Raw genomic sequence first — 15,000 nt, 5'->3', positions numbered from 1 at the left:
AAAGAGAAAAATTCTGCTATTTAATTTGTGAAAAAAAAAAATTTGTCCCTTAAGACAACATAAAAGTTAAAGTAATTATTTCACTCCTGTTTTACAGCTTCTGGGTAAATTGTTGGCGTTCTGCACCTACAAAGGCATTTTAATGAATGTATAAATTAATTCACAAACCCTTCAAATGTTAATTTACTCTCAGCTGAGATCTGTTGGCTTTTAACTGCCCTTTACAAACATACTTGCAAATATTTATATAATGTGAATAAAATATGAATTCAGGATTTATATAATTAAACATAAAGTGATCAAAACAGCAAAAGCCGTCACGCGCTGGATGTTCTGAGCAGTCAAATGTAAATTTATGATAAAACACAGAAACCAACGACTGTTTTTTTTCATGAAATGTAGCAGATTATCATTTTAAAGAGTCTCTTTTGATCTTTTTTCTTCCTCTCTTTCCCCTTTCTGCCATTAAAAATGTATTTGGTGGGTAAAAACAAATGATCATGTTGTGTGTGTACATATCGACTCTGAAACGCTTCTGGCAATGTTTCATACGAGGTTTATAAATGTCCCGCCTTCAGTAAAACATCTCTTAAGGTACTCAGTTTGATTTCAGTATTTCGGTTCCTTGTTGAAAAACGTCTGAATGTAAAAAAAAGAATGAACGTTTGATTTCATCATCTCTCAGAGAACCAGCAGAAAACAGGTAATAGATAGTTGCATCATCACTGCTGATGGCCTCATGGAGGGTAACACACACACACACACACACACACACACACACACACACACACACACACACACACACACACACACACACTTCAATACATTATTTGAACCCACAAATTACACTCGCAGTTCAAAGGCTTCACATGTTCTTCGACACTCTGGGACACAGAAGACAGAGCAGGAACCAGTTAGACTTCACCTGCTGTCTTTGGTGAGCCAATCAGAACCCACGGCCAATCAGAACTCACGGCCAATCAGAACCCATGGCCAATCAGAACCCATGGCCAATCAGAACTCACGGCCAATCAGAACCCACAACGTCGCCAAATATCGGCGTCGCTTATTCACTTTTACCAAACCAACCAAACCTTAACGTAACTTAATCCTAATATTAACCTAAACCTAAAATTAAACCATCCTTAACCGGGTTTTAACGCTTCCTTAAATTAAACCGAATCTTCACAAAAAACTCATTTTAACCAAAGTTTAGCACAACTTTACCCAACTCTTAATCTAAACCTGAGTTTAAACTATCCTAAACCTAACCTGAGCCAAGCCTTAACTTAACCTGAACCACACGATACCTTAATTTGAACCTAAACATAAAATAAAACATCACCTTAAACTGACCTTCAACTTCACCCAAATAATTGATGTGGACTAAAAACACTGGAATAGTGTGTGTGTGTGTGTGTGTGTGTGTGTGTGTGTGTGTGTGTGTGTGTGTGGGTGTGTGTGTGTGTGTGGGTGGGTGGGTGGGTGTGTGTGGGTGTGGGTGTGTAAAAACATACCAACAGCCAGATTGGCGATGAAGAAGTTGGTGACGGTGCGCAGCGTCTTGAAGCGGTAGATGACGTAAATGACGAGAGAATTACCCAGAACCCCGAGCACGATGATGGTGCTGTAGGCCAGGATCAACACCACCTGTAAACAAACAAACAAACAACGATTGTAAACAGCTGTTGGCGCAGAAGCAAAACAGAGGAAGAAAATTTTAAATAAATGAATAATAAATCAAAAATTTAACATTTCCTTTAACCCTTTAATGGACCTTTAAAACAAGATCTGCGTTATGTTAATGTGAAAACATGGAAATGATGTTAAAGAATGAGATTACATTAAAGCACCATTCGTTTGAGGATGACTCATCATGACTCATCATGACTCATCATGACTCATCATGACTCATCATGACTCATCATGACTCATCTACCTGAACACTCAGCATCTTGATGGGGTCCTCTGGAAAGTTCCCTCCCTTAAACACCAACGTGGGCAGAGCCGGGGGAGCGGCACCGGAGTTCCGCCCGTAGTCGTGGTAACCGGGGTTGTCGGGGTCATCGCCAGGCGGAGGCGGGAGGCGGAGCACGTCCGGTGTAGTGTTGACTGCGCTGACGGCCTCCATGTCCGTTCACGCTCAGACCTCCTGCGGGACGACAAAAAAAACAAAAATTGTATATATATATCAGCCAGATGCTAACACGGGAATAAAAAAGGAAAAGTAAAGTCGTGGTCGTTTCACGACTCCGTCATCTCCCTTAAAGCTGCATTGACTGATTTGTGGCCGAATATCTCCAAACCAGGCTGATTTACGTATTTACATATACGGCGGAGACGGAACAACGTGAGCATCCCACAGAAGTTGATTTGATCAGTCTGAGTCTGATATTCACCTCCGTTACTTGTTACTTATTTTTAAAAGCAATAAATACTTAACTAAAAAATAATGGTTTAAAATTAACATCTAAAAGCAATAAATACTTAACTAAAAAATAATGGTTTAAAATTAACATCTAAAAGCAATAAATAGTTAGCAACTGTGATTTTAGGTTTGAATCGCTAATGAATAAACAGTTTATATAAATCAGACATATAAGAACAACTTGATGATGATTAAAAGTGTGAAACATGTAAATGAACCTGTCTGAGAATTTATCTTCATTCACAAACTTTCATAATCGGGGTAAAATAATCCTAAATATTTGCGAGGCTGGTGAATTTACTCACAAATCAACGATGAAAACAATTTTGGTTTTACAATTTCACTGCATTACTTTCTTTGTAACGACTCTTTAAACTCCCAAAGTAGATTATTCTTAATCCTGAAACCTGGAAAGTTACACGGAGTATAAAAGAGAGCAGATGACTGACCAGCAGGTCATCTGGAAACTCAGCAAATAAATCCAGATCACATTTCATTCACAAATCCTTTGCTGCTTTGGTATTATAGCAACTCCTTTCACACTTAAATAACATTTATTTTTTTAAGAGAAAGATTTCTGGGCCTTTAAAGGGCATCTGAGGTCAAATCAATGGCAGAAATACAAAAGGTAATAAATGATTAAACTTCCTAAAAGCACAAAACATGTAAATAAATCTGGCCGTGCAACGATTTAAACTGCAGTTTACAAATTCTAAGATATAACATTTCCATATAATTATACTTATATAGTTCAGTATAATTATACCATATAACTAGACGACAGGAAATATAACACAGACAGCATATCCTGCAACCTTCAAAATAAAAGCCTCTTCTAAATCCATATAGGACAATATTTCATTCTGAATTGCTGATGGAACGACACGAGTCATCGGCGTTAATCCGGCTGAACGGACGCAATGTTGGGAGACGGATTCCAGCGCTGACGTCAGAGCAGAGACTCACACAGGTGGGAGTGTCACGCTGAAACCTCTGGTTTCACAGCTCTGTGATGTGGGTCACTTCAACAGTCTCAGGGGGCGCACACACACACACACACACACACACACACACACACACACACACACACACACACACACACACACACACACACACAGACACACACACACACACAGACACACACACACACACACGCACGCACGCACGCACGCACGCACACACACACACACACACACACACACACACACACACACACACACACACACACACACTTCAGATATGGACACAGGAACACTAACACTGTGAGACACAATCACACACAGACGCAAACAAACTCACACTTTCACCAGAGTGGAAAGGAATGCTCTCACAAACAATCCAAACATAACTGCAGTCGCTCGCTCGCACACTCACCAGGGAACACACACACACACACACACACACACACACACACACACACACACACACACACACACACACACACTCACACACACACACACACACACACACACACACACACACACACACACACACACACACACTGTGGGGAGATGGTTCACTGAGCACACAGCCTGAGGGCTTCCAGCTCGCGCTCGGCTGACAGCATCAGCGGCGCGTCGCACACAGAAAACAGACGGCAGCAAACTCACCTCGCACAACGTGTGAGTCTCACAACGGAGACGAGAGTTTGTGTTTGTGTTTCAGTTCAGTTTATTCAGTCGTGTTTATTGATCAACAGAAAAACATGAAAGAACAACAGGAAAAGGTTCAATTTCTTCTGCTGTTCCTGAAATGTCTAAAAACCACAACTCTTTGTAGTCGAGCTGTCTGTTTGTTGTTGTTTTGTGTCTGTTTGTTGTTGTTTTGTTGTTGTTTTGTGTCTCTGTAGCTCTTCTTCTCTGTTGTTGGTTCAATCCCGGCCTCTTCGGCCCACAGGTTGTTGTTTTGTGTTTCATTTCGGTCATTTTGTGTTTCCATCCATGGTTCAATGAGCCATTTTTTTTATTCATGATACGAAACATGAATCATTCAAAAAACATTAAACAGAGCAGTTAGCAACAATCCTCTAAATACACTTTAAAAAAACACAAATACAGTGAGAGGAACCAAACTCCTCCTGCTTGTTACATCCCAACAGTTTGTTCTCCTTTCTAACGTGTGTTCAAACAGAAACGTCCTCAGAACAACATGGAGGTTCGACCTCCCAACGAAAACCTCTTCTGGTCAATTTAAAATCCCAAAGAAGTGAATGTGGCTTCATATCAGAGACTTAAAGGGACGAATTAAAGAGGTGCAGCTTCAACCTGCCGCCGGACCTTCTGCCTCTCTGAATGTTCAGACGACGTTTCTTCCAGAATTAGGCAGCATCCATTTTTAAACTGCTGACACCTGCTTCCTGCTGCACACAACGCCTGCTGACCTAAAAATAAACATCACCGACGACTTTTTAAAGCAACAACAGCCAATTAAATCCTCCCTCAAAGCCACAAACTCTCCGGAAATATTCCCTGTTTGTATTAAACACAGACGAGACGTCCGTCACACGTCAGCTGAGATCTACGACGGACGGCAGAAAGACGAAGATGGTTTGTGGCCTTCAGACTCTGATGAGTACAAACGTCGGTCTCCGTCAGCGACCGGACGCTCTGCGAACTGGATTCTGACCTTCGTGTTCCCCTGAGAATGAACGACAACAACAACAGCGCCATCAACAGGTCAACAAGCAGGAAGAAAACAGATAAACCCGCTTTGATTTGTTGATCAAAGAGATGCTGGATATGATTGTTAATTGTTATCGATGTAGGAAGATAAAATCATTTAAAGTCGTGGCTACAAAACTCAAAAGGATCCAAAAGGGACAGAAAATATTCAGGCACCGAAACGTTTGTGCTTTTTTAAAGAAAAAACTAAATCTCTCATTCATCAATTATTAATATTCAGATGTTTCTTTTTTCCAATTTATGGTCAGCTGCATCCTGTTTGCTTTATTTTTCCTTCAGATTCGTCGTCACTGAACAGGAAAGCCATGAATCAGTGCATCAATGGAGGCACGCATCCAAATGCACATCAGAAAGTTTTCGCTTTCTCATTCTAAGAGTCTCGACATGGATCCTGTCAGGAGCCCACAAACACTCATAAACTCTACATTTAATCTTACATCAGTGTTTGCAGGGAAATCAAACTGACCCGAACAGAAGCAGAGGTTAATGAAGCTTCATCTCACTTCTCTGAGTTTCCTCCTGAGCAGCAGATAAGAGCGTCAGAGATGAGGGAGAATCCTCAACTTCCCTTGTTCATCTGATGAAGCAGCTTTTCAAATTCTCCCTCCGTATCAGCACAACGCTGCCGTAGAGTCACAGAGCTTCGGGCTGCAAAATTTACAACCGACATTTGTTTAAATTTGGGCAAATTTGCCCTTTAAAATATGCAGAATTCTCTATGAGCAGGTCTTGTTTGACATGTAAACATGAAGGTGTGAACAAGGATGAGCAGGTGAGTCTGACGCTGAAGTCAAAACAACGTGATTCTGAACCAGTTCTGCAGCTTCTTCTTTTTTCTGTAGTTTCAGCTGATTTATGGACATTTATTTGAAATTCAACATGTTTCAGTAACACTGACCGTCTGTCTTCTTTCCTACTTTAATTTCCTCCTCCAGCCGTGCGTCACAGCTGCTGCTGACTGTTTACATGTGCTGCAGATCGATGAGCCAAATTACAACTAACTTCCTGTCACTCCACCCCCCCCCCCCACCACCACCACCACCCCCACCCCTCTAACCCACGTCGCCCCCGGTGACGGCACGTCTCACCGTTTCTAACCCTCGTCTGGTGCAGCTCCAGATCAACATGACGACCTCTCTCTCAAATCGTTAATCAATCGTCTAATTAACGGGCTCGTTGGTGCGATTCTCCGGCTTCATGTTCTCGGTGGTTAATAACGGAGCTGAGGACGTTTTAAGGCCCAAACATCTTCAAATAATTTCATTAACGAGCACAAATGATTCAAAACGAGGATTTATTTTAATGAAGCAAAGGTTTCTATTTCAGCAATATTACACGCGTACGCCAGCGCCTCGGTCCGGACCGCATCACTGTCGAGCCAATAATCCCATTAAAACACCCTCCAGTGTAATACTGACATTATACAAGTGACCATCTAAATAAAGTATGTCATCTACATGTGTTCATATTGTGGAGAAATTCACTCTCAAAATGTGAAACTTTTCGTTAGTGATGTCTGTTTCCATGGCAACACACAGGGTATGACTAACAACTGGAAAACAAGCAGTCACCTCACTGAAACGAATGTAATGTGAGCAATGTTTCCTAATCCAGGAAGTAGTCCGCCCCATAGCAACCACCTAGCAACAGAGGATTTCTAGTCTCCAACTGAATAAATACAGAAAAATAGAAAAACTAAACTGATCAGCTAGCTCAGTCTGGTTGGAACAAAGATATCTGATGAACAAAGATATCTGATGAACAAAGATATTTGATGAACAAAGACATGAGGAATAAAGATATCTGATGAACAAAGATATCTGAGGAACAAAGATGTGATGAACAAAGATATCTGAGGAACAAAGATATGTGAACAAAGATATCTGATGAACAAAGATATCTGAGGAACAAAGATATCTGAGGAACAAAGATATGTGAACAAAGATATCTGATGAACAAAGAAATCTGATGAACAAAGATATCTGATGAACAAAGATATCTGACGAACAAAGATATCTGATGAACAAAGATATCTGACGAACAAAGATATCTGATGAACAAAGATATCCGATGAACAAAGATATCTGACGAACAAAGATATCTGATGAACAAAGATATCTGATGAACAAAGATATTTGATGAACAAAGACATGAGGAATAAAGATATCTGATGAACAAAGATATCTGAGGAACAAAGATATTTGATGAACAAAGACATGAGGAATAAAGATATCTGATGAACAAAGATATCTGAGGAACAAAGATATCTGATGAACAAAGATATCCGATGGACAAAGATATCTGAGGAACAAAGATATCTGACGAACAAAGATATCTGACGAACAAAGATATCTGATGAACAAAGATATCTGACGAACAAAGATATCTGACGAACAAAGATATCTGACGAACAAAGATATCTGATGAACAAAGATATCTGACGAACAAAGATATCTGATGAACAAAAATATCTGATGAACAAAGATATTTGATGAACAAAGACATGAGGAATAAAGATATCTGATGAACAAAGATATCTGAGGAACAAAGATATCTGATGAACAAAGATATCCGATGGACAAAGATATCTGAGGAACAAAGATATCTGATGAACAAAGATATCTGATGAACAAAGATATCTGACGAACAAAGATATCTGACGAACAAAGATATCTGACGAACAAAGATATCTGATGAACAAAGATATCTGATGAACAAAGATATCTGATGAACAAAGATATCCATGTTCTCATGTGTTTTTAACAATTTAGCTCCGTGTCATGTGTTCAAACCAAACCGGTCCAGCTAGCCTCCTCTAGGACTGTAAGTGCGTGACTATCCGTGGTGTTACGGTACGGGTGCTCGGAGCGACCAAAAAGGACCAAAAGAGACCCGACTTCACCAAATGGCTCATTTAATAGAACTAGAACAAGTAGAAACTCCATTATATTACATGTTATATGAAACTCTATTCTAAGTCTATTTTCCCACTGAGGAGGAGGAGTGATGTTTCTAGTGATGTACTGTATGCTGAATTGAGCACGTTTCAAATGTACAGTGGACCAATCAGATCGCTGGGTCGGAACGACTTGCTGTATAATGATTTATAGAAGATGGTTTAATTAAAGCATTGTTTAGTGGATAATAAAGCAGTTGATTTAACAGCAGGCTGGAAACATGCAGACGGCCTCCTGACGAGTTATAATGATTCAATAAAACACGATTAGAGACGCACGGCTGCACAGCAGATATTAACGACCGGCTTCATTACAGCAAGCTGCTCAGATTATTTACTGTTTCTGAGTTTGGTGCAAATTCAAACATTCAGGTCAGAAACACAGAAAAAGGTAAAAGACAAATATGAAAATATAGACAACCAATGACTGAATGTTTCACATTCTTTCTGAGCAGTTATTTCACCTTTGAGTGTTTTCATAGAGTTTCTATTGTAGAAAGTCACCATGCAGCACGGTGCTGACACACCTCACAAAAACCCCAAAACAAGAAAATAAAGACATAAACATCGAAACCTCAAAGTTAAGAAAGATCAGATTAGAAAAGAGACACGAAGATCTTTCATCCTTCGTCTCGGTGAACTAACATGCTGAAACAAACATTTTTCAAAGTGAGACCTAAAGAATGAAAATGTGAAGAACAAAGTCAGAAGAAGCTCGCAGCTCACCTCGATGTGGTGCAACAGCAGCTGGAGGAAGGAGAAAGGAGGAAGGAGAAAGGAGGAAGGAGGAAGGAGAAAGGAGCCAGACGAGGCGAGGACGGATCCGTCAGCCTGCAGCCGTCGCGCTTCAACACAGGAAGTCACAGCGTTTAGTTTTACTGCCGAGCGGCAAACCGGGCCAGCGTGGCGTTTTAAGGGTTACAGCAGGGAGCAGCCGGCTCTGACCTCACACCTCCAACGCAGACACGACTCAGCCGACCAATCGGGCGCCGAGCAGCTCGTCCAACGTGGTGTCGGACAGACGAGTGTCTCTTATTGGCTGTTCGGCGGTTTCCAGCGAGGATCAATCACCGCAGCGACAACGAGCCTCGCTGAAAAGAGCATTTAATGAGATCACATCGGGGAGCAGTCACACTCGACCCGCTCGACCCCGAGGACACGAGGACACGAGGACACGTCCACTTCGATTCACTTTAGTGAAGCAGCCAGAAGACAGAGAGGGACGAGAGCCAAGAGACACAAGAGACGAGAGATTCTCCGACTGCGTCCGATCTGTTTGATGCCGGACAAACATTTTATAGTAAAACAGATTTCAGTGAGAACGTTCGTTCAAAAAGTCTCAGTGTCTGAACCAGATTTACTGAAAATCTGTCCGATGGTTGTTGACATCAAACGTGAACGTGGAGGTGGAGAGGAAACATCAGCAGGATTCCTGCTCCGATAACCGTCAACTGAACATCAATTCATCCTCTGGGAACAAGGAGTTTAACGACGATCTATCCGCTGACACAATTTAAATTGGAACAAAAAAACAACGTCCAGATTTAAATTTCACCTTCATAAGTTTGCCTGCGAAGGAACCGATAAATAAAGATGCTTTAAAAATCAGATATATTCTGTTTCAGAGAGCTTCGAAGAAACGCTGCGTCACGTCGACGGAGTAAACTCAGCATAAATCTGCCGTGAACTCCCGACATGTACGATCGTCTCACCGCGTCACCTTGAGGAAGACGCTGACCTCTGACCCCTCGGCGCGCTGAATCCCACGACAGAGCACAGGATACAATTCCAGCGCTCATTAAATGGCGGTAAATTGCGATGTTCACGGATCTTTCCTGACCTACATGGGAAGTGGAGAGAGCGGAGAGAGAGGGGCGAGCAGTGCTGTAAATTTAATCAGAGGAGAACCGCCGGAGAAGAACGTCCGCCGAGAGTCTGTGAATTACACTTCGGCTGGAATACTTAAAGGAGAGCAGGATGGAGAAGATGTTCAGGGCGACTGGACGAAGAGCACCGCGTCAGGAACTATGAAAGTAGGTCTGATTGATTCAGTTCCAGGTAAACAAGAACAACATCGGAAAACAAGAACATCCACTTCTTCCTGGAGCTCTGACTCGTTCTGGAAGCTGCTCTTCACCTCCAGAGTTTTAATTATTGAGACGAAGCAGACAGCGGTGAGAATACAGCTGATCAAATATTAAGGAGTCGTCCCGTGGGCCGACGAGGCGCCGGGAAGCCGCCGCATCTATCCACCAATCAGCCGGCTCGGTGGGCGTTTTAGGGCCTCAACATTATGGTATGACGGCTGCAGCTCCGTGTGGTCAAAGAGAAGAAACATCGCTGCACAAATCCAACAACTACATCCTCCTTTCTCTGCAGCTGTGCAGCGGTTTGGCCTCTTTGAGCTCCTTGTTTTTGCTCCTTTTCCATTTGAATAGACAGATTATTATTGTCGTTGTTGTTGTTATTATTATTATTATCATTATTATTATTATGGCGTTACTAACGGCACTTATTTTCCTTATTTTCTGCGTTTTTACGTCTTTTTAAGCCGACTTTTGATTTCTTTACCGGATCAAATCACCGTGAAACCATTTGTCTTCTCCCCGTTAGCGACGGAGTCCAGGAACACCTTTGCGAGGCGGTAGATCAGCAGAACGGATCGTATGAACGAACACGCAGCGGAACATCAGAGGAACGTTTCCAACATCTTGTAGAACCGACGACACCAAGAACTGAAGCTGCTGTGGAGCAGCGAGCGGCCGACGCCGGATGAATGTGGTGAATTCAGATGAAACGAAAAGTAAATCAAAATGCAAAGTCCCTCTGAACCTCCAGTCGGTCTTCCTCCTGGAGTTGTTATTCAGAACGTCTTTGTATACGAGCGGGGAAATGGGCCGGAGAGCCGAATGAAAAGGAGCGCCGAGCGAGGGGATATTAAACCGACGAGACAAAGAAATCAGGAGCGCTGAGACGAGGAGCGACGTCCCGACAGATCCAGCAGCTCATTCAACTTTAAAACCTGACATTACTCTGCTGATAAAGAATTGATCGGGACCGAGACTTCACATTGTTCGCGCTTCGGAAGAAACCTTCTGTCTCATCCAATCCAAAAACAACTAATCACGTTTCTACTCATTTCTGATCTCGAAGGTTTCCACGACAACCCGAGGAGCCGCGTAGCATTAATAGAGTTCAACATTCACTCTCAGATTCTCAGTATCAATGATTTTAAATGATAAAGTCGTTTAAATGTAAAAAAAAAAAAAAACAGCTGCTGGTGACTTTAAAGTCATTATCTTAATGAATAATTAACCTTTTTTTTTGTTGTTTAGAGAATATGAAGTTTGTTTGTTGTTTGTAACGCTGCCGAAAAAAAGTGACATGTTAGCAGGATTTGTTTGGAATAAACAGAAGATGGTTGAAAGTATGTGCAGATGTCGTGTGGAGCAGGTAACGTCCTCTCAGCCGTGGTGTTCAATCAGAAAAGCTTTGTTCACGATTCATTTATTCTGTTGTCTATTTTTACGACTCTGTAAACGGTGTGTTCTGTATTCATGAGGAGGGGAGCTTTCTTTTGTCGCTCTGAACATTGAATTTGGATTACTGTGTTACAGAAGACGTCTTACATAACCGAACGGACGACGTCCTCCGCCGACACGACGTGACTGACGGCTGATTATTTGGGAAATATCCTGCAGAAACAAGATTTGAGCCACAAAAGACCCAAACGAAGCTGCAGATAATCAGTCCTTCTGTATCGTGGAGCTCGGCAGCGTTCACCTTTCACCAGGTAGAAAAAGCGCTTCCTGATTGGAAGGACCGAGTGAAAGCCGTCAGATCCGGCGGGGCTCTCCCGCTACGAGGATTAGTGTCGCACTGATGATTACAGATGGACGTACAATCTGCTGCCCGGCGCCGCTTTGTGTGTCCCGTCGCACACGAACACTAAATGAGGCTGAAGGTCGAATGCGAGGCTGATTCCTGCTGTTTCCGGAGCGATTAGCAAAACGTCTGCGCGAAGAACAAAAGGTTGATTTTTCAGGAACGGCAGCCGAAGCTCGTGAAGCTCGTGAAGCTCGTGAAGCTCGTGAAGGTTATGAAGCTCATGAAGCTCATGAAGCTCATGAAAGTCGTGAAGCTCATGAAGCTCATGAAGGTTGTGAAGCTCATGAAGCTCATGAAGCTCATGAAGGTTATGAAGCTCGTGAAGCTCGTGAAGCTCATGAAGGTTGTGAAGCTCATGAAGCTCATGAAGCTCATGAAGCTCATGAAGGTTATGAAGCTCGTGAAGCTCGTGAAGCTCATGAAGGTTGTGAAGCTCATGAAGCTCATGAAGCTCATGAAGCTCATGAAGGTTATGAAGGTTATGAAGCTCGTGAAGCTCGTGAAGCTCGTGAAGCTCGTGAAGCTCATGAAGCTCAGTCTTCCAGTCGCTGGTTCTTAAACGCATCACATGACTGATGAGAGCTGGCAGGAGAGCGAGGACCGGAGATCCAGCAGCTCGACCCGGCAGCAGACCCGACTCACTCCAGGAAACCTCAGCTGGCTCCAAACTCTGCTGCCAGTCTGAGTGAAAACTGTCCGTCCGGGTTCATGAACACGTTTCCCTGTTTTTGCTGTTTTCAGTACGATCGAACCCCGAAGACTCGTTCACGGCTGCAGAGACGTCGTTCAGACCCAAACCCGCCCGGCTGCCGTCGGACCGTCCGTCACATCCTCCCTGTTCTCATGAAGACAGACACACGCCAGCCGTTACGATCACTGGAGTTTACCGTGTCTATGAAAGGCTGGATTTCTATCAGCCTCAGCTTTTATCTGTCTGATCTGATCCGTCCTGAAGGACCGACACCAATCTGGTCGAAACGCTTTCAGAGCGTTTGCAGGAACTTCTCTTTTTTCCTGGTGGAAATGTTGTGATCGTGCGACAACGTAACATCTGGAGATTTCACAGACCAAAACAGTGAAGATAGAAATTCCTTTTTCCAACTCAGCTCAGTCTTCTTGCAGTTTGTAGTTGAGTAATGAGCAGCCACTGAACCCGCTCCTTTACATCGCAGATTGTTTTTGATCTCATTAAATGTGTTCAAAGTTGAAGTTGTCCTGAAGTGCAGTTTGTAAGCAGGTTGATGACGAGGCGTTAGGGGTGAAGGGTCGGAGGTGACTAACTGGTGAGGCTCGGCCTGTTTTCTGCTGCGCTAACCGGCACCAGGACAGAAATAGAGGTGACGGGGAAGTGAGGAAATGGAGTGATGAATAAATGAGCGCACGGCGGCGCGTGGCTAACTGCAGCGAGAGGAGCAACGCTTCAGAGAGCCAGACAGGAAGTACAGGAGGTCCGACCCGGGAGGGATTCAGTGGAGGCTCAGAGGAGCTCCGAGGAACCCGGAGTCTCTTCGTTTGATGTGAGACGCACGAACATTCAACTTGGAAAGAAGAGTTGACCTGACGAGGCGACTCCACAGATTTACTCCAAACCAAGCAGCTGCAGACAAAACGAGTCGCGTGCCGATGGAGCAGAGACTCAGTGAGACGGACTGATGGGACACGTCTCAACAACATGTCCATCGATGTAATATTCAGAAGACACGATGAACCACGCAGGTTGCTTTGGTGAAAACAAATGTCCTTTCTTTCACTCCAGGAGTTTAATTGAGTTGTTTGCAGTAAAATTGCCGTACGTCTCCGTGACCTTTGACACGCCGTAGGTCTCCGTGACCTTTGACACGCCGTACGTCTCCGTGACCTTTGACACGCCGTAGGTCTCCGTGACCTTTGACACGCCGTACGTCTCCGTGACCTTTGACACGCCGTAGGTCTCCGTGACCTTTGACACGCCGTAGGTCTCCGTGACCTTTGACACGCCATACGTCTCCGTGACCTTTGACACGCCGTACGTCTCACGCCGTAGGTCTCCGTGACCTTTGACACGCCGTAGATCTCCGTGACCTTTGACACGCCGTACGTCTCCGTGACCTTTGACACGCCGTACGTCTCCATGACCTTTGACACGCCGCAGATCTCCGTGACCTTTGACACGCCGTACGTCTCCGTGACCTTTGACACGCCGTACGTCTCCGTGACCTTTGACACGCCGTAGGTCTCCGTGACCTTTGACACGCCGTACGTCTCCGTGACCTTTGACACGCCATACGTCTCCGTGACCTTTGACACGCCGTACGTCTCACGCCGTAGGTCTCCGTGACCTTTGACACGCCGTAGATCTCCGTGACCTTTGACACGCCGTACGTCTCCGTGACCTTTGACACGCCGTACGTCTCCGTGACCTTTGACACGCCGTAGATCTCCGTGACCTTTGACACGCCGTACGTCTCCGTGACCTTTGACACGCCGTACGTCTCCGTGACCTTTGACACGCCGTAGATCTCCGTGACCTTTGACACGCCGTACGTCTCCGTGACCTTTGACACGCCGTATGTCTCCGTGACCTTTGACACGCCGTAGATCTCCGTGACCTTTGACACGCCGTATGTCTCCGTGACCTTTGACACGCCGTACGTCTCCGTGACCTTTGACACGCCGTACGTCTCCGTGACCTTTGACACGCCGTAGGTCTCCGTGACCTTTGACACGCCGTAGGCCTCCGTGACCTTTGACACGCCGTACGTCTCCGTGACCTTTGACACGCCGTAGGTCTCCGTGACCTTTGACACGCCGTAGGTCTCCGTGACCTTTGACACGCCGTAGGTCTCCGTGACCTTTGACACGCCGTACGTCTCCGTGACCTTTGACACGCCATACGTCTCCGTGACCTTTGACACGCCGTACGTCTCACGCCGTAGGTCTCCGTGACCTTTGACACGCCGTAGATCTCCGTGACCTTTGACACGCCGTACGTCTCCGTGACCTTTGACACGCCGTACGTCTCCGTGACCTTTGACACGCCGTAGATCTCCGTGACCTTTGACACGCCG

The 15,000-nt window shown here is 44.4% G+C and overlaps 1 protein-coding gene across 2 annotated transcripts in view; it reads right to left on the bottom strand.

The window, feature by feature from the left end:
* Positions 1-15,000, bottom strand: part of npy2rl (neuropeptide Y receptor Y2, like) — a 34,662-nt gene that overhangs the window by 14,364 nt on the left and 5,298 nt on the right. The window contains exons 1-3 of one of the 2 annotated variants that reach the window (XM_069175552.1): positions 8,792-8,864; positions 1,940-2,152; positions 1,518-1,650 (exon numbers count right to left, since the gene is read on the bottom strand). In XM_069175552.1, the coding sequence (XP_069031653.1) occupies positions 1,518-1,650; positions 1,940-2,131 (325 nt within the window). In that variant the 5' untranslated portion in view covers positions 2,132-2,152; positions 8,792-8,864. Of the gene's footprint in view, positions 1-1,517; positions 1,651-1,939; positions 2,153-8,791; positions 8,865-15,000 lie in introns of those variants that run through there. The other variant, XM_069175551.1, reaches the window with a different exon arrangement.

The sequence above is a fragment of the Embiotoca jacksoni genome, unplaced genomic scaffold (genome assembly GCF_022577435.1).
Source record: "Embiotoca jacksoni isolate LCO1_2020_lvr unplaced genomic scaffold, fEmbJac1.0.p SCAF_68, whole genome shotgun sequence".
NCBI lineage: Eukaryota > Metazoa > Chordata > Actinopteri > Embiotocidae > Embiotoca > Embiotoca jacksoni.
Note: the sequence above shows the minus strand (reverse complement) of the source record. Positions and strands in the feature narration are given on the sequence as shown.